This window comes from Pseudogymnoascus verrucosus (genome assembly GCF_001662655.1).
Source record: "Pseudogymnoascus verrucosus strain UAMH 10579 unplaced genomic scaffold scaffold_40, whole genome shotgun sequence".
Lineage (NCBI taxonomy): Eukaryota > Fungi > Ascomycota > Leotiomycetes > Thelebolales > Thelebolaceae > Pseudogymnoascus > Pseudogymnoascus verrucosus.
Window position 1 is genome coordinate 64,990 of NW_017263691.1, and position 20,675 is coordinate 85,664.

Here is a 20,675-nt window from a genome sequence, read left to right on the forward strand (position 1 = left end):
AATTGAAGTGTGTTTATGGCCCAATTCGGTAATTGTGAAGCTGAAGTTAGTGGATTGTAGTGGTCTTCTTCTACTCTTTCTATACTCACTTCTAGACTCCCTATCTCGATGTTTATATCGTCCACGTCGCGTCTTCATTCGTCTGTAATTGTCTGGATTTGTATGTACTTATGTCTGTATTACACTGTACACACCGTACCTCTACCCGGGCCCACGGGAATAGCGAGCCAGCCCACGGGATCACTCGTCCCAGCTTCTTTTAGTAAGAACAACCCACTATCATTCACTGTCAACCACTAACATTCCCCCAATCAACCCACCAAACCCACAAACCATCCACTAAACAATCCCCCGTCTAGCACCCCAAGCCACCACCACGAAACTAACACTAACAACAGTACAACCAAGACAACCCTCAACCCACCGACAACCACCGAAAAAGCCTCATCTTACCGCATTCCATTCCCCTTCGTCGATCTGCAAAACAACCCACGCAGACACCCAGACACGCAGAGAGAGCTTACATCGACGAGGGTACCACGGTCTACTCACAACACAACTACCTAGAGGTATACACGCCTTACTCGAGCACAAGCACAAGCACAAGCACAACCAACCCACAGACCGCTGCACATCGATCCTATTCACACAGACCAACCTGCAGTGGTGTCTATCCATACATATTTCCCCGTATAACGACTACTGTGAAGAAGAACAGGGAAGAGCTTTGCGCAGGTACAGTTCTCAGACACGGCAGGGAGACAAGACACAGACGACATAGAGGTACAGAAAACCTACAGACGCACACACACACACACTGCAGCACTGCAAGCACTGCATCGGCCTTTCTTCACCTCACCTCACGGAACGATAAAAAGCGCGCATTTCGATTGAATGACGGATTGATTGCTGCTCGCTCCCACCGCCACTTCCACATCTCACCTCTACCTCAACCACGCTCGTTCGCTCCTTCCCTTTCCCGCCCATAATCGCCTCCTTCCATCGCTGGCCAGACCACGGGATCCCCAAGAGGACCCAAGAGCGAGAGAGCGTCCAGCACAGCGTGCACGTGTACGGTGTAACCCCAAGAACTGGGCACCCACCACCCACCCGACAAGCCAGCCAGCCCATACAGCCGATCCACGCCACGAACGTGACCGAGCAGCAGCCCCCCATCGCATCACCCAGTCCCCACGAAACACGCTCCCGGCCAGACACAGACACAGCACCAACAACAGCGCGCGCAAGCCCGCCGACGAACCAATCCGCCACACGGCCCTTAGATGCGCGCCCCATGGCGAAGCCCCCCTCGGAGCCCGCCCACGCCCCGGGCGGCGTACAAAATGGCGCCCGGCCCCCCGCCGCCGTCGCGGGGATCTCGTCCCGTGGACTACTCCCTCAGCGCCGCGCCACGTCTTCGAGTCTGCTAACGAAATTGCTCGCCCCGACGTACGAGGTTGACGAGTCGACGACGGCGGATGCTGCTGCTGTGAACGCAGACGCCGCGGTAGGAGACGACGAGCTGCTACGGCAGAGAACACAACGACGGGAGCAATTGCTTCCCCGAGAAACGAAAGATATGGCGGCACAGACTATGCGCCCGCTCTCGCCGCCGCAACAGACGGCGAGGTATAATTTACATGATATGAATATTAACCACGTCAACGCGCTGCTGCACGACCACCGCGCCTTCCTGCGCTCGACGCGCGTGCGCGGCAATTCGCTGGAGCGCACTTCGCGCGAGAAGATGGGCGCTACCACGGCGAGCTTTGCGCAGCGAGACGTCAGCGGTGGCACGATGACGAACCCTGGCGATACGGGGTATACGTATACGCGCCCCGCTACCGACGGCGAGGGGATTGCGCCGGGCGATATCTCGGAGCGCCCGCCGACGGAGGGGTTTAGAGCCGAATACCGCAGCTGGAGGGATGGGCAGAGGATGCCTGGCGCGGGGATGGCGTGGAGTATTGGCGATGAGGCGCTCAGTCCGGGAGAGGATGGGCAGGTGGAGAAGTCGATTACGCAGGCGCTGGCGGGGGAGACGCATAATAGTCGCAGTCGGAAGTCGAGTCATAGTGTGAGATTGTTTAAGGAAGGGTTGCCGGAGGAGTCGGCGAGGAGGAGTCGGTTGAGGGATGAGAAGGGAGCGGGTGGTGAGGGTGCTGGAGAGGCGCAGATGAAGGGGGAAGATAGGTTGTCTCCTATTGCTGGGTCGACCGAGCAGACTCCTGCGGAGGATGTGTCGGGGAGCTATTTCGATTTACCGATTGTGGAACCGACGAGCACTGCGCCACCGACCTCGCGGCATCACACCGTCGCAGGGAGGATGAGCAGGGCGAACACAACCGGGAAATCCGACGAGTCACCGCGGCGCCCAGAGCGACAAAACACACTCCCCGCACAACTCCTCGACGACCTCCGCAGCCGCCACAATCTCACCCCCGCCGCCACGAAAGGCTCCTCCTTCTCCAACAGCATCCCCATCACCGACTCCGAGCGCCAACCCACCGCCGACCTGAGCATCAGCGTCCCCTCGGACGACAGCACCGCGCCCGCTACCTCGGGCGACGAGAAGCCGCGCACCGAGTCGCCGAACTCGGACGAGGAGTCGAGCGAGGAGAAGATTTCGTCCGCGCTGTTCGTGCCGCATCAGAGCTCCCGCGAGCCGGGGGATGAGTCGCCGCAGAATACCCCGCCATGTCGCGAGCCGTTGAAGGATCGACGCGAGAGGGGAGAGGAGGAGCGCTGGCTGGTGGAACATGAGGTTGCGCCGCATGAGGTGGAGAAGGAGGTGTCGCCGGCGAAGTTGTCGCCGGAGCTGGTGAGTCCGAGGTCGAGAACGGCGTCGGGGTTCTTTTCGCAGACGTCGGGTAATACTCTTAGTTCTAGCGATGCTAGTTATCCGTCTGCGAAGGGCGAGGAGCAGGTCCCTGTTACGCAGGAGCAGGGAGAGGATGTCGATGTTACTCCGACCGAGCGAAGGCCGTCGCTGCAGGACTACACTATGAAGACGCGCGAGCGCGCACCGACACAGGACTCGGCGCAGCAGCAGCCTAGCCCCAAGGCGGCGGGGCCGCTCGAGGCCATCGAGCTCATCCCATATAAGCACCAAGTCGGCGGGCACACGACGCTCTGGCGCTTCTCGAAGCGCGCGGTGTGTAAGCAGTTGAATAATCGCGAGAATCAGTTCTACGAGACGGTGGAGCATTATCATCCGGCGCTGTTGAAGTTCATGCCGAGGTATGTTTTCTTTTTATTTACTCACCCGCCCGGTCTTCCCCGGTAACCCCCACGCGCTGCTGGCGGCGATGAAGATGAGCCTTGGAAGACTATATGATCTTGTCCACCGCTTTGTTGTTCGTGTTTGTGTCGTTGGAGAGAGTGTGTGCTGATGGGATTATTTGTATTTTAGGTACATCGGAGTCTTGAACGTCACCTTCGAAAAACAACTCAAACGCAAACCCACCCTCAAAAACACCGGCGCCGCCGAGCTCATCGCCGCAAAAGCCACAGCCGCCCATAACGGCACCTTACCCTCCACCCTCGGCGACACAAACGGCATTCGCCCGCGCGTCATCAGCCAGTCCCTCGCCGCCGGCCCGATCCCGACGCCTACCGTCACCTTCGCGGATAACCGCCACATCATCCCCAAGAGCTTCATGCAGGGCGGCCCGATCCCGCTCACAGAGACGCCGTATAAATCCCTCTCCGACTCCAACATCCACGTCTCGCCCGACCACAAGACCGGTCGCAGCACGTCAGAGCCGGTTAATGGCGAGGAGAGACCGACGCTCTCGGATCGTCATGCCGTCAGCTGGGGCGCGACGACGGTGAATCGCAAACTCCGCTATGAGGTCTTCGGGGAGGCGTTCCTGAGGCAGCCGGTGCAGGTGCAGCCGCATAAGAAGCCAGGACAGCATCATCTACGAAGGGATCTGGCGCATAGAGCTGTGCCGCCGGTGCTGAGGGCTACGACGTCGGATTCGAATCTGAATCTCGGCGGGAGAGAGGAGGAGGATGTGTCGCTGAGGATGCAGGCTATTAAGGCGGCGGCGCTGAGGAGGGGGGTGGATGGGGGGGGGAGTCCGACGAAGGTGGGGAGGGGTGTTTCTATTCCTGTTGCTACTGGGGGGGCACATGCTGAGGCTGCTACGGAGGCGAAGAAGGGGGAGAATGGCGTGTTGAGCGATGAGGAGGAGTTCGCGGAGCAGATTGGGACTAGTGCGCCTGAGGCGGAGACGGTGGCGCCGGTGGAGACACCGAAGGGGAAGAAGAAGAGACGGTATAGTAGTGGTGGACTCCGGAGGAGACCGGAGGAAGGGGAGAAGGACAGGGGGAGTCTGAAGTACTTCGCTGAGGCGGATGATCCGGGGTATACGGGCGATGCGGAGGAGGATGTGTTTGCCATGGACCCCGATGTCGTACTACCCGCCACAGCGCTGCAGACTACGACTTCTCTTCCGCTACTTCCGGTTATCCAGGAACCGCCGCATGTGGTTGAGCAGCCGGTTGAGACGGATATCATACCCACCGCCACAGACGCCCCCACCCCACCACCCCTTCCTGTGCTGCCGCGCCCGGCAAACCCGAAGGAGGCGCAGACGCAGACGCAGCCTGATTCGAGAGTGGAGTATTTCCTGCTCCTGGAGGATCTGACGGCGGGGATGCGGAGACCGTGTATCATGGATCTTAAAATGGGCACGCGACAGTATGGCGTTGACGCCGACTCTGCTAAGCAGGCCTCGCAGCGGCGGAAGTGCGCTGCTACCACCTCCCGCGCCCTGGGCGTGCGCGTCTGCGGACTGCAGGTGTGGGATCGCGAGAGTCAGGGGTATATTTTCCAGGACAAGTATTACGGCAGGGACTTGACGGAGGGAGAAGGGTTTCGGGGCGCGCTGAGGAGGTTTTTGTGGGATGGGAAGAGGGGAGGTGAGGAGGAATTGAGGAGGAGGGTGGGCAGGTTGTTGGAGCGGATTGGGAGGTTGGAGGTCCTCATAGGGGGTTTGGAGGGGTATAGGTTCTATGCGGCTAGCTTGCTTATGTTTTATGATGGCGCGAGCGAGGAGGAGGTTAAGGCTGCTGAGGCGGCTAAGGCTGCGGCGGCTGCTGCTGCTGCTGCCGCTGCCGCTGCCGCGAATGGCACTACTGCACCCCCATCACCAACTGTCGACCCCGACCAGCAACAGCAACCACGCAAGGGGCGCGAAATAGATTTCAAGATAGCGGATTTCGCGAACTGCGTCACGGCTGAGAATGGAGGCGTGGGAGGGGGGGTGGGGAGGAGATGTCCGCCTAGGCATCCGGGGGAGCCTGATAGGGGGTTTTTGAGGGGGTTGAGGAGTTTGAGGAGGTATTTGGGGGAGATTATGGGGGAGGTGGGGGGGGTTGATGGGATGGGTGGGGGGATGGAGGGGGTGGGGGAGGAGATGGAGGAGGGGGAGGTGAGCTTTTAGGTGCTGCTGCTGCTGCTGCCTTCTTAATACTCCGGAGAGGGGCGGTGCGCGCTGGCTCGGCATTGTTCTGTCTACCCCCCCCCCCCAACCACATCCTCCACGCGTACGAGGGGGAAACGTGGAAGGACTCGACTCGACTCGATTCTGCATTTTTTGCGGCGCCTCTGTTGGTATTTTTTTTACTGTCTGTTGTTTGTTACTTGTCTGTCTGGACTTTGCTTTAGCGCTGAATGTATGGAGATGAGAAATACGACGGAAAGGTGGGAGAGGAGGATGGAAAGGGGAAGGGGGGGAGGTATACCCTGCATGGGATGGCGCTTTTGTACTTGTGTTTTTAAAGGGGGTTGGTTTTTTGTGGGTTAGATTGGTAGATTGGTTGGGTGGGATCTGGCGGGGGGTAGGGTAGTAAAATGGATGGTTTATGTATTATTTTTTTGGTGTGTAGTGTGTGAAACTGTAAGAGTGTGAATCTCATTCAAGCAACTGAGAAGTCGGGAACGGATGATGAATTTAACAGGCCAAAAAAAACTCAAATGTGTGTATGAAATTCTATATACGCGCACCCCCTCCCCATCCCTTATCCAATGTCTTCTTTCTTTTTTTTATCTTCCTTCGACACTTCCTTCCTTGATTGGTTGGTCTATCTATTCGTTGCTTCATGTTGAACATTCCCCTTCCCTCCCCTTCCCTTCACCCATCTATCGATCGCTAGGCGTAAACTAATGTCTGAAAACCGACGGGTGGCTGGCTGCCCTCAGATAGAGGTCACGACGCCGGAGACTTCGGCTTTGGTGGCTTCTACTGCTGCTTCCATTGCTGCGGGGCGGGCGGCTTGGTTTTGTACGAGGCGCTGTTGGTTGTTAGTAAATTTCCATACACACAGATACGCCGCCCAGAAGACGACAAAACAAAACAAGGGGAAGAAGAAGCAGGAGGAAAGGAAGAAAAGAAAGGAAAGACAACATACCAACTGATTCCTCAACAACACCGCAATAGTAACCTTCCCAATCGCCGGCACATAAATACTCGCCTTCTCCTTCACCGCCACGCCATCGAAATTCCTCTCGCTCGAGAAATTCACACACACAGCCCCATCCCTAATCAACTCTGTCGGGACCTTGAATTTCTCCCCTGGTACTCCGCTGATCACCACGTCGCTGATCGGCAGGCAGTCTTTGAGTTCCCACCCTGGCTTCTCGTGAACGGTGTGGTGGTGGCGCTTGAGACCGGTGCCGCGCGTGAAGAGTTGTACGTCGGCTATGTCGACGCTGTAGACTGTTGCGCCGTCGTTGGCGAGGAGGGCGGCGAGGGGACGGCCGACTACTTCTGATCTGTTGATGACGGTGATGGTGCGGCCGTGCAACCTATTCCCATAAGGCAAGATAGTATTATAGACACCCAAATGCTCGAGCACCTTCACAGCCGCCAACGGGGTGCAAGGGAGGATGGACTTGAGCGTCTTCGCAGGGTCGAGGAAGCGGATGTTCTGGTACAAGTTGAAGACGTAGCGGTGAGCGAGGCCTTCGACGTCCTTGTCGAGGGCGACGAGTTGCTGGATGTAGCGGTCTTGCGTGGGGCCGAAGACGGGGTAGTAGACGAGGATGCCGTTGATGGAGGGGTCGGCGTTGGCGGATTGGATGGCGTCTTCTAGGGTGTCTTTGGTGACGGTTTGGAGGTCGAAGGAGAAGCCGCTGGGGGGGCGGGTTAGTGTCTTGCTGGGGAAAAAATTTCTTTCCGTCGTGAGGGCTTTGGGGAGGCGGGGTGGTGAAGGAGACCTTATATCGTGAAATGGAGGGGTGAAAGGAGAACCACGTGATGGCGGGGCATATATTTAGAAATGGAGACAGACACGACGAGACGGAAGAACAGCTAACTCACTTCTCAATACAGGTCTTGGACGACCAATCCGCATACATCTTCGCCGCCGGATCATCGTTGGCCAAAAGTCCTATCACACGTGGCTTGGTCTTCAGCGTCGACAGGCCCTCTGCCACCTCGGCCAAGAGGCCCTTTGCGATGCCCCCGGCGAGGACGACCTTGCATGTTGGCGGGAGCTCGGCGCTGGCCATTGCAGAGATTTAGATCGAGAAAAGGCTCTAAGCAATGGGGGAGCAACTGCTGGTGGCCCTGTTATAAGGGTTGGAGATATTTATCTGGATTTCACAATTTTAGCGCGGGGTTCGGCGGGGTATCGGAGAGATAAAAAATTTGGAGATGGGGAAATATTCACCAGAATCGAGGTTGCCGGATTTATGGAGCAGTGAATTTGAAAGGAGGAAGGTATAGATTTGAATAGTGGCGGGGTTCTTATAATTTATAGTTCTAGTAGCTCTTTTTGTGTCACAATTTATCTCGCGCTCATAATTTTTATATTGGGGATGCAGGGACGTCACACAAATTAAGAAATTCACTAATCGCGGTCATGTGATAGCGCGGATCGTTCGCGTCAGTACCTTGTCGACATCGCGCGTGATGGGAAACAACTAATTGCCAAATCAATCAGTCGCGCGGGATCGCGATTACGACTTCAATTGCTCACGGAATTATCGGGGGTGGAAAAGAGAGTGTTTGTCCATATTTTGGCTACAGCGATTGAGACCAGCGTAAACAAGGGCAAACAAAGAACGCCATGCCTATCGAAGTCATTAACCTCTTGTCGAGCTCGAGTCCGCCTCCTCGAGCTCCGATTGTGCGCCCGAGGAACACGTATAAGGCGCCCCTGGAGGCGGCTGCAAGGCTTGCTAAAGTTACAGCGTCGGAAGCTGTGTCTGTGGCTGCCAAGGCGAGCGCAAGCGGAAGCCGTGACAAGAGGAGTGATTCGCGGGATGGGTTTAAGAGTATTAAGAGCACAGTCCATGGAAAGGCGCAGGAGTGGATAGATCTGGATAATGAGGATATCACCGCGTTGCCGGCTGCTGTGCCAGAAGTAACGCGCAGCCCACTTGTGAGCACTGGTTGGGATTGGAGCAATGTACCAGTTGAGCCAGAATCCGAGACTTTCTACAGACCATCACCGCTCTCCAAAAGGCCATCGAATAATGATTTTATGTTCCTTTCCGACGACTCTCTTGATTCCGGCATCGCAGACACGTTTCGTCCGCCAGCAGACTTACACCCTCCCCCAAGCAAAAGGCAGAGGGTGACGCCCGAACCCGCGACGCTGCCTCCGTTGAACAAAGGTTTTCGGAGAGTAGTCTCGGATATCTCAGCCGCGCCACCGTATTCCAAAACCACTACTGGACCACCGAAGGCGAGTGGGTTGAAGAGATCGGCGACGTGTGTTTTCGACGATGACCCGATCACGTTTACATCGTCGCCGGATTTCCTGCAGTTAGCTGAGGAAAGGAGGCGCCAGCGGAGGCGAGAAATAGAGCGGGATGCAGATCTATCTGATATTGAAGAAAGTAGGCCGGCAAATACTGTTAGTAGGGCGGCGGTGGACGTGTTCGACGATGACGATTCTGATTTCGACCTGCCGGATATCGCTGTGATGGCCTCCCAGGTTGCATCCGGTCAAGTATCTGCGATTGCTCGTGCCCCTGCTGCGTATATCGCCTACAAACCCGGTAGTGGCAAGAGTGCTCCAAAGGTTGATAAGCCTAAACGTGTCGTCAAAACCGCAGAACAGAAGCAGGCTGAGAAAGAGGCTGAAGCTGAGCGTAAGCGGCTTGTTAGGGAGGGGAAGGCGAGAGACAAACAGATTGCGGCGGATCTAGCGAAGGTCAACACCCTGCGCATCGACAAGAAAGTCGCAACCCCCGAGATGATTGCGGTGTTTCCATCTGGTCTCGATGAGAAACTCAGGCAGCAGGCCGAGGGATTCTTTGGGAAGATAGGATGTAACTACCAAGAGTGGGATTGCAGTGGCACCGTGCAGAATGTGCTACGGTGGAAGAGAAAGGTGGATGCAAAGTACAACGAAACAGAGGGACACTGGGAGCCTGTACCTTCTGTGATCGAAGACGAGAAACACGTCCTTTGCTACATGCCCGCCGCCGAATTTGTAGCTCTCGGAACGAACGAGGATGGGAAGGATCTTGACTCTCACGTACTAAGGATGAAGGCGCGGTTTGATGGGTTCGAGATAATCTATCTTATTGAGGGTCTAACTGCGTGGATGAGGAAGAATAGGAATGTGAGGAATCGCCAGTTTACGGATGCGGTGAGGCGGCAGATGGGTGAAGTGGACGGGGGAACAAGCTCCCAGAGGTCGAGGAAGAAGGCTGCGGAGTATGTTGATGAGGATATGATTGAGGATGCGCTGCTGCGGCTGCAGGTTATTCATGGCGTGTTGATTCATCACACAACTGCTCTGGTGGAGACGGCGGAGTGGTTCGCGGTGTTCACGCAGCACATCGCTACCATACCCTATCGGTAAGTCTTCCATCATCTCATATTAGGCGCTATAACTAACATCTAAAGCCGCCAACGTATGGCCCTCGACACTGCGTTTTGCATGGAGACGGGGCAGATCAAGACCGGCGAGGACGCACCGGACACCTATGTCAGGATGCTGCAAGAGGTCAACCGCGTGACGGCTCCTATTGCGTATGGTATTGCAGCAGAGTATCCAAGTGTCAAGACGCTGGTCGAGGGCTTGAAGAAGGAGGGGAAGGATGCCTTGACGCATGTTCGAAAGAGCGCGAACAAGGACGGGGTGTTTACGGATAAGGAGGTTGGGAAAAGTGTTAGCAAGCGGGTGTGGAGTATTTTCACGGGGACGGATGAGGGGAGTACTGATGTTTAGTTTGGTTACGGCCAGCTCCTTGGGTCACTATTGCCGCCCAAACTTATGAAGAAGATTGAAACCGGCAGATAGAATATATCTCTTCAGCTTTATTTGATGTGTACAAGTATGTATTCCAAAACCATGCCAATTCTAGTCTATCCGATAGCATCATCCAATACATTATACACGCCCATTCCATTCATTACCCCTCCCTCCCACACCTACGCCTTCACACTCTGCAACAACCGATCCTCAACCCCATCCAAAATATACTCATGCGCCATGACCTCGATATTCTCCGCCTCGCCCTGGAACATCTTATCCGGATCCGCACCAGGCCCCATCATATTCGCTCCCGGCGGCGGCCCACCCATCTGCTGCTGCGCCATCTGGCTCGCTGCGTTGTCGCTGCCGAGGAGGTAGATGAAGACGGTCTGCAGGCCGAAGAGGCAGATGAAGTAGAGCGAGATGGAGGACACCCAGCGGGCGTCGAGGTCGCGTGTTGCTACGCCGGCTTGGAGCATTTGTTTGAACTTCGGAGTGATGGGGAAGGGGAGTTTCACTGGGGGAGGTTAGCCTGGCTGCTGCTACGGTTTATGGGGAGGGGGGAGACGAACAAACGACGAATCCGCTGAAGAAGGCGTTGATCCATCCCATGATGAGCGTCTGCGGGACAATCATAGTCATGTTCCCCTTCATCATCCCCATCATGCCCTCCATAGCAGCGGGGTCAGTCATTGGGTTCGCAGGCGGCTGGCCCTTAGCGTCGGGGTTCTTGAGGTAGGCGCCAGACTGGAAGGCAGAGACGAGGGTGTTCTTGCGAGCCTGGAAGGCGGCGTCGGAGATGACGGCTGCGTTCGTGCGGAAGGTGATGCCGCGCTGGAGGGAGCGCTGCTCGCGCAGCGAGAGGAGGTCGAGTTTCTTCGGCGTCGAGGCGATGAGGACTGTGACGTAGTGGCGGAGGACACCGGTTAAGATCTTGAAGGGGGAGGTGTTAGATTGTGTATGTATGTCTGAGGTGGGCAGTGGGGGGTATATGTACCATAACCGTGATGATGGGGAAGAGGATCCATATGCTACCTCAAGTCAGCTCATCAAATCTCGTCGCCGCACCCATTGCCAACTCACAATAACTGGGGATCCCTTCGGATCGTCTGCACAACCGCTTGCGCCATATTGATTGACTTGTTCTGCGGCAGCGACGAGGTGGTGCTGCTGAAGGTTTCTCGTAGTGGCACAGGGGTGACGTTGAGAGTAGCTTTCGTCTAGCTAAGCGGAGCCTTCCGCGTCACTGGCGTGTCCTAAAGCCAGATTGTCGGAAACGCCAACGCGAGCTGTCAGCCTCGTCTCGTGGTAGGAAGTTGTTTCGCGCGCGCCCTGAGACCAAAGACGAACAACAACAATTTAGAAGATATGGCGGACGCAAATGCGAAGATCACGGTGCATTCACTGTCAGGTATGTTATTTACAATTCAACCCCCCTCAAAACTGCACCAATTACCCCCATCCATCTCTCACACCCCAAGCTCCCAAGCTCCACCTGTCAAACCACCAAACTAACTCATTCCCCCAGACCTCAAAAACACCTCCGACGACGCAATCCCCAACTACCTCAATTCCCTCTCCTTCAAGCAATCGCACACGCTCTGCGACGTGCGCCTCGCGCTTGGCTACTCGGCCTTCGCCATCTGCGCCGCCTGCTTCTGCTGGGACTACAAGCTCGGCTTCGACGATACGAAGTACTACAGCGCGGCAGCCGTCGCGCTTTACACGCTCCTGAATGGCGCGCTGACGCTGTGGGTTTGGCTTGTCGAGGGAGGGACGGTGTATGTAGGGACTAGTAAGGCGGGCGATAAGGTAAGCTGTCTATCCCATCCCCATCACCCTCTCACCCACCTTCTCACTCACACTCCCACTCTCACTCTCACCCCAAAACCGAGCGCAAGCTAACACCACACCAGATCGCAATCTCCACCTCCACAAAAAAGCACACCCCAACCTACACCCTAACCATAACCTCTCAATCCCCCACCTCCCCCGCCGCCACAACCACCACCCTCTCCCGCCCCTTCGCAGACTGGTTCGACAGCGCAGGCCACTTCGTCGCCCTCCCCTTCCAGCAGATGCTCGCCGGAGCCGCTCCCGTGATAGGGAAGGCTGATCCCGGTAGGGCCGCGCTGGGGGTTAAAGGGAAGGAGGCGGAGGTGGCGGCGTTGAGGGAGACGGTGGAGGAGGCTGTCAGAGCTAGTGGGAGTGCTGTTGGTGGGGAGGGGGCGAGGGGGAGGAGGCAGAAGGCGTAGAGGGAGAGAGCATGTAGGTTTTAGAGATTGCGGGCTGGCGTTGAGTCAAGGAGAAGGGAAAATGGGTTGGGTTTGGGATTGGGGGTAATGCTCGCGCGGTCGGGGTTGGCTGGCGTGAAAGGGGGAGAGTTGTGTTGGCAGTTTTACAATTTATATGAAAGAAATCTGGACTCTGATGGGCTGTTCTGAAAATGAAAGATATGAGGGCGACGAAAGAGATGCAATTGACACAAGCAATGCAATCGACCCAAGCAATGCAATCGACACAACAGATGACAATACGGGGTGGCCTATCGCCGTGTACCAGCCTTGCAACATGCTACACACGCGCTTAGAGACTTATCATAGGAAGGCTAACTTACCTAACAAAAGAGAGGAGGCGCCAACGTGAAAACGATGGATACTATTGCTCTATAGCATGCTATCTAAACCTACCCAATACAGTGTTGGATGACGGGTGCATACAGGCGGGAGTGATCAGTGCAGTGATACGGGAGGTACTATCTGAATCCATGCAGACGCATTAAAGGCAGATATCTTTCACTGATACTAGGCAAGCAACAGGTCGACGCCATGGATGCTCGTGTGGCTATTCACGCAACAAAAAAATTACATGCAACAGTAGGTATTCGCTGGTGGTCACCCACCCAACTACTAATCTACCGATTTCAAGCAAACACCTGGATATTACTTAAATCGGTGCCATCTGGCCTAGCGGGTGAGCCTCGCCGCCCTTACCCTTGTTTCGACCACCTCGACCATCCAAAAGTGGGTCCATTTTTGACGACGTGTTGCACTGCGACATTAGATGCACACAGGTGAGCTGGGTGGGTAGGTGAGCATGGTGAGCAAGGTAAGCAGGGTGAGCAGGGTGAGCAAGGTGAGTAGGGTGAGCTAGATGGGTGAGGAAGGTGAGTATGGCTGAGCTAGGGACATGGTATAAAGGGCTAGTCTCCCGCCTTCACATTTCAAGGTCCTCTTTCTACAACTTTGTATTTTTTTCAATATCTACTACAATAGGACGGAAAGCCCTTCCTCCTAAAGATCGGCTTGCTCTGGCACAGAAGCGAGGCTATTCTGCGTAGTTTTGTGGAGGCGTTTGGTATGGACCGTGCACATTGCGTCTCGTATATGAGGCTGAGTTGACTCCTCTCGTTCAAAATCCTAGCATTAAGCTAGGCGTCCAATCGTCATTCAAATTTTCGATCCCAAATGGTATCTGGCACTTCCTCAAGATCGGTATAGCCGGTTACAGTGTCTCCCCCCTTGAAGTCTACAGCTAAACCACACGCTACGCTTCTGACGCACACCATCCTTCGTAACAGGCATCATCTTTAACGTTTATATCACGCTCCCCGTGATAATTAAATGCTAACCTTAATAACATCGGCAATCTTCTCTGCAATCGCATAAATCGTACTCGTCAAATGCCCACTGACCTGGGTCGGGATAACACTTGCGTCAACAACCCTTACGTTCTGCGTCCCGTAAACCCTCAGCTCACTATCCACAACTCCGCCAAGCTCTCTTGACATCATAGCTGCCGTTCCTAGTGGGTGTGAATTCCCAGCAACTTGGTGAATGTCAGTAAGAAAAACGTCCCAAGAGAGGTAGGACACTAACAAGTGGTCTTCACCCAATTCGCCCATTGCTCATAAGAAGCATCTTTAGGCAATGCATCAAATCCAGGAGACGTCTCAGTTGCGAGACCTTGGATAGGAGGCGTTTCCCAGAATTTCCTTGTCCATTTCGCAATCGCTACTTGGACGTCGACGTCAAAGTCAACGAGGAAATAGTTTGGGTTTATGACCGGATATGCCAAAGGATCCGAGGAGCTAATATGCACGTTGCCTCTGGAAAAGGGCAGTAAAAGCCAAAATGCTGAAGCTACCAAACCGCTTGGACCTAAGCCAATACTGAAGGTTGTCTCGAGGATTGATTCTGCATCCACAACGCCGTTGTTAATTAATTCATATTGTATGCGGAAAAGTTGTTCCAACGATGATACGCTAATAGCATGATCGATTGCGACTGCAACTTTCTCAGCCCAAGCCGTTAAGTTGACATTTTTAGGCAGCGAGTCCAAAAAATCAGAAGCTGAACCGAAAGCTACGTATGGAATAGATCCACTAAACGTTGTATTAGAAGACATGATAATCTGGCTGTTCGGTTGGTCTTGTAAATTTTCGCCGACGGCGGGGAGGTTGACCTTGACAGGAATTCCGGATTTATTTAGGATGCTTCTCACGTCAGTAAACTTGGTGTGTTTTTGAGGAGGCTTAACTACCTGGGATTTCCTATTCCTGAGAGCTCGAGAATGGCAGGAGATCTTAATGAGCCGGCTGAGAGAATGACTTCACGTTTGGCATCAAGGGTAGTAACTGTGCCATCCGCAGCTGTTATTTCCACACCACCTGCAACAGCGCATTCGCTCGTGGACTCTCGCCAGGTAATCCTATTTGCAACTGTGTTTAGGAACACGTGAAGATTGGGCCTGCTTTGAACTGGGTAGTAATACGCTCTACCAGCATCTTCTCGCAGGTTAGCATCCCGATTCATGGTACTCTGCCAAACAGTAAAGCCTCGAACATTGCCACCATTAACATCAAGACTCGTAGGAATGCCCAAATTGTTCCATGCCTGTTCTACCACTTCGTGGTATGTGCCATTCAGCAGTCCAAAGCCATATCCTACATTTAGTGGACCTTTTTTGCCATGTTGTTGTGAAACGTATGTTGCACCTGCTTCGACTTGAGCAGATGTGGGAGAATCGAACTGCTCGCTTTTTAGGTAATACGGGAACAGGTCGTCCCAACTCCATCCACTATTTCCAAGTTTTTCCCAAGCATCTATCTGAGCTTTCTCTGCGCGCACATATGTCATGCCTAGATTTGTTAGCGATCAACATTAGGGATGCTAAGATCATACCATACCATTGATTGTGCTCGTTCCACCAAGAGCTTTGCCAGAGTGATATGCGATTTTTTGGTCTCCTGCATGAGTTTGATTGACAGATTCATATTGCCAGTCGATCGCGGTACCAAGGGCGAGCGTGAAGGAGTTTGGGTCCGTCACATTCGGATTGTTAATGACTTCACCGCCTGCTTCAATTACTGCGACAGTAACATGCGGAAACTCAGTAAGTCTATTGGCCAGAGTCAGGCCTGCTGTTCCACCGCCAACAATAATAAAATCAAACTCGGGTTCCAATGCGGCACAATGGGAAACTAGCAAAGCTGGTGCGACAAGGACAAATGCCCAAGTTCGAAAGTGAGTTGGAGCAATCATAATAGAAAGGTTTAAAGTTGACAGTAGCGAGGTGGGCTACGGGAATTTCTTAAGATTATTATGGGGCAGTGCATGGGTTTTATAGTTCTTGACGATGACGAAACTATTAATTCGGCCCTATCCTTTCTTTCAGGGAGTTGAAAGATAATTCGGCCCTATCCCTATCCCTGAAAGAAGGGATAGGGCCGAATTATCTTTCAACTCAGTAATAAATGGGGTAACTTTTGAGACTAGTGTGCATTTCGTAGGATTTTAGTGCCCTGCTCACCCTGCTCACCCCTCGCCTCACCCTTCAGGCGGCAAGGGGCCGTGATTCCGCGCCATGCCTATTGGCACGATTGAGACCATTAGTCTGATGTTACGCAAGCTTGTGTATGGCAGAGCGGACGGGATGCCCAATTCTCTTGAGTCTATGGTCGTATGTGGAAGATGAGGACGTATCCATGCTTTTGAGGCGAGTGGACTTGCGTAGGATAGAGATGCAGGCTAGACTTCCCACACCCTTACCACCACTATTACTTGATCTTCGTTAGGACCAACTGGCCGTGAGTAGACGGCGGTGTAGTAGGGTATCATGTATGTATTCGTTATCCAGTTATTACTTTCTCTCTCGTTTTGCTCTTGTATGAACGAATAATGAGAATAGCAGCCTATATATACTAAAATCATTCCCAGGTTTAGACGACTGCACCAAGATACCATCACTTTAGCAGATAGAAAATAAACCCCCCCGTTAACACAGATGCTTTCGTCTGGCTATGAGGAAGTGCGATGCGGGGGGAGGGTGATTAATGAGTGAAGTGCGTTTGTATTCATATCTATCTATCTCCATTTATCATCCGGATATGCACCAGCTGTCTATCAAAACCGGCAAACGCCTCTCAATGCAACTTCCGAAAAATACCATCTATACCACTCCCGAAATAACCAATTTCTCTCCCATATCTCTCTCAATCTCCATCCCAACCCCCCACCCCTCAATTCCCTTCCCACTCAATTCCCCTCCCCCTCCCCAACCCTCCACCAAGCACTCAAACAATCCACCCCCCCCCTCCTAACCTCTCTCCCCCCATCCCCCACCACGGACCCCAACCCCCTCACCACCCCCCCTCTCAACCTCGCCACCACACTCACCTCCCACACCTTCGGCAAGATCTCCAGACATTCCAGCGCGCGCACCTTAACCTCCCTACTTTCCCTCCCCGTCGCACAAGCCAACAACCTCTTCACGAGCGCTGCGTCGTGTTCTTGTAATGCCTTCGGGCTGCTGGTAGCGGCGGAGCGGAGGACGGCGATGGAGGCTTTCTTTGTGGCTGCGGGGGAGGAATCCAGGGATTGCAGGAGGGGAGGGAGGAGGGAGGGGATGAAGGGTGTTATGTACTCCTCCGGCGCATGCCCCAACAATCCCGATAGCGCAACGAGGACATTTGTTTTTGTCGCGGCAGAAGTGGTAGGGGAGGAGAAGGTGGAGAGAAGGGCGGGGACAGCGGTGTGGAAGAGGCGCTGTTGTGCGAGGGGGCGGATGAGAGCGTGTTGGCGACGCGTGAGAAGTGGTGAGGGCGCGAGGAGATGCGTGAATGCCTGTGCGGCCAACTGTCCCGTCGGCGCTGGTAGTTCGAGCGCGGATAAGAGGGCGGTGGTTAATTGCGTCGCAGCAGGCAACCCAGCGAGGAGAGAGGCGTGCGTGCACGTCGTCAAGGTTTGAATCGTCAACTTCGCCTCCTGCGCCGACAGCGAGGGAAAGGTAGTGAAAAGACCCAGGAGCTGTGCTGTGACAGCAGGAGTTAGAGCGGCGAATTTGTTGATCAGGAGGGAGAGGATGTCAAGCAGCGTGGAGCGCAAAGCCGGGGTGGAAGAGGTGGTGGCGAGGTAGGTGATGAGGTTTGTGACGGCGGCGGTGGTGTTGATGGTTAGGATGCGCTTTTTGACGGGAAGTGCTGCTGGTGGTGGGCTGGCGGCGACGACAGAGGCGGGCTTGGTGACGCGGTTGTCACGGCGTAGGGTGGCGAGGATGTATTTCGTCAGGGTTAGAGCGTGGAGTTTGTCGGCGGGGCCGGACAGGAGGTCGAACTGCGCATCAATGATGTCGATGCGCTTGGAGATATCAGTGTTGGCGGAGAGGTCATCGTCGACGGGGAGGTCGTCTGGTGAAGTGACGGCGACGCAGGCAGCGGTGAAATCATCGTATGCGACGCTCAACGCAAATGCCCTCTCAAAGATCCAGTACTGCTCCTCAAAGCCCATCCCGCAGGTGGCAGCCATGATGATCCTCCCCACGACGTCCAGGAAGGTATCGTCAGGCTGCACCTTGCCGCCTGCGGTTTCCAACTCACGGGTCCCGACATACCACTTCTTTGAATGCACCTTGAGCGCCGCGGTGCGACGAAGCAGTTCATCAACAAGACTGCGATAGTCCTCCTCATCTCTCATTGCGACCTCACCATTCTCACTCTGCGCCTGCCTCTGCTCGACAGCGTATAAGATCCCCGCAAGCACCAGGTGTGCGTACTTCTGCGACTCGTTCGCACGGAGGACAATATCCAATTTGCTCAGCAATCTCCGTAAGAGTGTGTCCATAATTCGTCCCCTGGAGCCAATATCACCCAACGCTTGCAGCACGGCGAGTTTGTCCGCAACAGTCTCCTCACCTTCCAAAACATCCGGCAACGAAGCCAGGAGCACAGGGAATGCCTGCTCAGTAACCAAACGGGTATATAGCACCGCACACTCCTGCAGTGCTTTGATGGCCTCTTTCCTCACAGGCTCTTTCAGATCCGCCGTCTCGAGCACAACGCCGGCCAAAAACTGGACATACGAGTCCAAACTCCCCTTCTCCAGGAACTGCGGCAGCCTCAGCAGCTTCGCCAGGCCCTGCATGGCCGCAACGCGGAACTGCTTGTCATCGCACTGGGTATCCCTCGCGACGCCCATATACATCGCCGTCAGCTCGTCACGGTAGTACTCAAGTCCCTTGTTCGCGACGCCTACATCCGTTCCAGACTCAGACGCGCGATCGGCATCAGAGCTGATCCCGTCAATAATCCCCACAGCGCTGAAGTCCCACTTATCCTGTCGTCTCAACGCCTCAAACTTGCCATCGAGAAGTAAATTGGTCGTCTCGACCACCGCGCGCTTATCGGCTACACTTGCATCTCGGCCGCTAAATTCTTTCAACAGCTCGGGGATCGCGGCGCGCATGACGAGGTGATACGCGAATGGCGATGCGGCGATGATGGAGGCCATTATGGCACCAGCACTGGCGGAGTTTTTGGGCCCGTTCTCGCGCAAACGTGTCATGCACTCATCGACGATAGCGGCGACGTAGGTCTGCAGCACGGTGCCGACGAGGTTTTGGATGACGAGGTCGCCTGAGAGGCGGGCAGCGATGGCGCCGAGGACGTCCAGGGCTTTAGGGGCTTGAGAGTCGTCACTCGAATTAAAGATCTCGTATTTCAAGGCATCCCATAGAGGGCTGCTCCATTTGGAGACAGTGGTCGGGTGGTAGCGCTCGATGCACGCTTTCATAGTGAGTAGCACGTCGGCTTTGGCGTTGAGGCGATTCGGGTCGTCGAGGCGCTGGATGAGGTTTGGAAAGATGGAGGGCGCGAAGCCGCTATAGGCTGCGAAACATTTCCTCAATCTCAGTACCAGCTCGGGTGGATCGATGCTGGCGGGATCATTCTTCTTCGCCGAAAAGGTAATCGGAAAGTATCGCGAGAGCAATTCATAAAGATCTTCTTTGAGACTATCGATATCATCGATATCCCACTCCGCGAGTATCACCTCCACCATCGAGAAGATGAGCATCAGATTCCTCGGATCCCTCTCGCTCGCCGACAACTCAATAAGCATATTAATGAAATCCACACCCGTGGCCTTCATCACATCGCGGTGTGCGCTCAGAAGCTCATCCAGCAGATTATAGACTTCGAACCTCGTCATCACCGACATCTTGGTGAAGCCTCCCGGGGCGGCCTGGGCGGCATTGAAAACCTGAGAGACCAGCGTCGCTGCACGAGCGGCCTCAAAGCGCAACATTGCCACAAGATAGCGCAGGGATTGAACGGTCTCCTTGAAGCCGCTCGGGTCGAGGCCGAGGCGTGCCTCGACGAAATTGAAGAGGAGTCGCACTAGATGGTTGTGTTAGGTGAATTCCCCTCAGAGATAAGGAAGGATAAGGAGGAAAGGAAACTCACCATTCGATCGCGTCAGGGCGTCGGGTTTGAGACCGCGCAGGATGGCTGCGACGTACTCCATGGCTATTTGTTGTCAGCTCCGTGTTTCCCAATTCGAGATCGGGGTTCGGGGGGGTAGACGACGTACTTTGTGTCTTCTGCTCGTCGTCGTTCCCGAATAACGGATCACGCAGCGAGAGCACGACATCTCCTAGTTTGGTACTCCCATCTTCGAGTCCTGTGGTAATCAGATGTCAGCTTTGCTCCTTCTATCCATGTCACCCTCATCACCCCGGAGCCGGAGACACCCATGTCCTGCCTACCTCTCTAGAATCACAAAATCAAGCACACATACCTTTAACAACACTCTCCACGATCTCTGTCCTCCTCTCCCCTTCAGGCGCCAACAGATACGCAGTTGCCGTCAGCGAGTCCTCCATCTTGAATGTTGGTGGAGGTGACAGGCAAAAAGGCAGTTCAATGCTGTTGGACGAGGAAGTTTGGGTAATCGGAGTTATAGCGGAAGATGGTGGATTGGTGGGGCGGGGTTACTGCCGGCGTGGCGCTATGCCTGATGGGGTGGGCGGTGAGGAGAGGGGTCGTCGGCGAGGCGATGTCAGAATTGGGTGGGACAGACAGGCAGGGACCCATTTTCTCACATGTCGAGTAACCTCCCGCCGCCGTCTTCCGCGGCCTTCCGCCATAGCTATGATTTAAATTTACGAGGCGG

The 20,675-nt window shown here is 54.7% G+C and overlaps 7 protein-coding genes across 7 annotated transcripts; 3 read left to right on the forward strand and 4 right to left on the reverse strand.

Annotated features, from left to right (window-relative positions):
* The first annotated feature begins 308 nt into the window (after positions 1-308).
* On the forward strand, positions 309-5,821 carry VE01_07802 (uncharacterized protein). Its single transcript, XM_018277235.2, has 2 exons — positions 309-3,240; positions 3,413-5,821. The coding sequence occupies exons 1-2, from the start codon at positions 1,295-1,297 to the stop codon at positions 5,451-5,453; spliced, it is 3,987 nt and encodes a 1,328-aa protein (XP_018127970.1). The 5' UTR covers positions 309-1,294; the 3' UTR covers positions 5,454-5,821.
* A 148-nt stretch (positions 5,822-5,969) lies between these two features.
* VE01_07803 (uncharacterized protein) lies at positions 5,970-7,805 on the reverse strand. The gene is made up of 4 exons (XM_018277236.2): positions 7,684-7,805; positions 7,332-7,606; positions 6,421-7,144; positions 5,970-6,303 (listed from the first exon to the last, which is right to left on the reverse strand). The coding sequence occupies exons 2-4, from the start codon at positions 7,520-7,522 to the stop codon at positions 6,208-6,210; spliced, it is 1,011 nt and encodes a 336-aa protein (XP_018127971.1). The 5' UTR covers positions 7,523-7,606; positions 7,684-7,805; the 3' UTR covers positions 5,970-6,207.
* Positions 7,806-7,946: 141 nt separating this feature from the next.
* VE01_07804 (uncharacterized protein) lies at positions 7,947-10,266 on the forward strand. Its single transcript, XM_018277237.2, has 2 exons — positions 7,947-9,827; positions 9,876-10,266. The coding sequence occupies exons 1-2, from the start codon at positions 8,083-8,085 to the stop codon at positions 10,198-10,200; spliced, it is 2,070 nt and encodes a 689-aa protein (XP_018127964.1). The 5' UTR covers positions 7,947-8,082; the 3' UTR covers positions 10,201-10,266.
* Positions 10,267-10,393: 127 nt separating this feature from the next.
* Positions 10,394-11,593, reverse strand: EMC3 (ER membrane complex subunit 3). The gene is made up of 4 exons (XM_018277238.2): positions 11,311-11,593; positions 11,225-11,258; positions 10,800-11,160; positions 10,394-10,744 (listed from the first exon to the last, which is right to left on the reverse strand). The coding sequence occupies exons 1-4, from the start codon at positions 11,355-11,357 to the stop codon at positions 10,404-10,406; spliced, it is 783 nt and encodes a 260-aa protein (XP_018127965.1). The 5' UTR covers positions 11,358-11,593; the 3' UTR covers positions 10,394-10,403.
* On the forward strand, positions 11,520-13,385 carry VE01_07806 (uncharacterized protein). The gene is made up of 3 exons (XM_018277239.2): positions 11,520-11,638; positions 11,756-12,039; positions 12,144-13,385. Exons 1-3 carry the CDS (start codon positions 11,596-11,598, stop codon positions 12,480-12,482), a joined length of 666 nt encoding a protein of 221 aa, XP_018127966.1. The 5' UTR covers positions 11,520-11,595; the 3' UTR covers positions 12,483-13,385.
* A 49-nt stretch (positions 13,386-13,434) lies between these two features.
* On the reverse strand, positions 13,435-15,804 carry VE01_07807 (uncharacterized protein). Its single transcript, XM_018277240.2, has 4 exons — positions 15,416-15,804; positions 14,770-15,367; positions 14,106-14,722; positions 13,435-14,055 (listed from the first exon to the last, which is right to left on the reverse strand). The coding sequence occupies exons 1-4, from the start codon at positions 15,768-15,770 to the stop codon at positions 13,847-13,849; spliced, it is 1,779 nt and encodes a 592-aa protein (XP_018127967.1). The 5' UTR covers positions 15,771-15,804; the 3' UTR covers positions 13,435-13,846.
* A 959-nt stretch (positions 15,805-16,763) lies between these two features.
* On the reverse strand, positions 16,764-20,538 carry VE01_07808 (uncharacterized protein; the record flags this gene model as incomplete). The annotated part of the gene is made up of 4 exons (XM_018277241.2): positions 20,301-20,538; positions 20,094-20,183; positions 19,967-20,029; positions 16,764-19,900 (listed from the first exon to the last, which is right to left on the reverse strand). The coding sequence occupies exons 1-4, from the start codon at positions 20,383-20,385 to the stop codon at positions 16,764-16,766; spliced, it is 3,375 nt and encodes a 1,124-aa protein (XP_018127962.1). The 5' UTR covers positions 20,386-20,538.
* Positions 20,539-20,675: the final 137 nt, after the last annotated feature.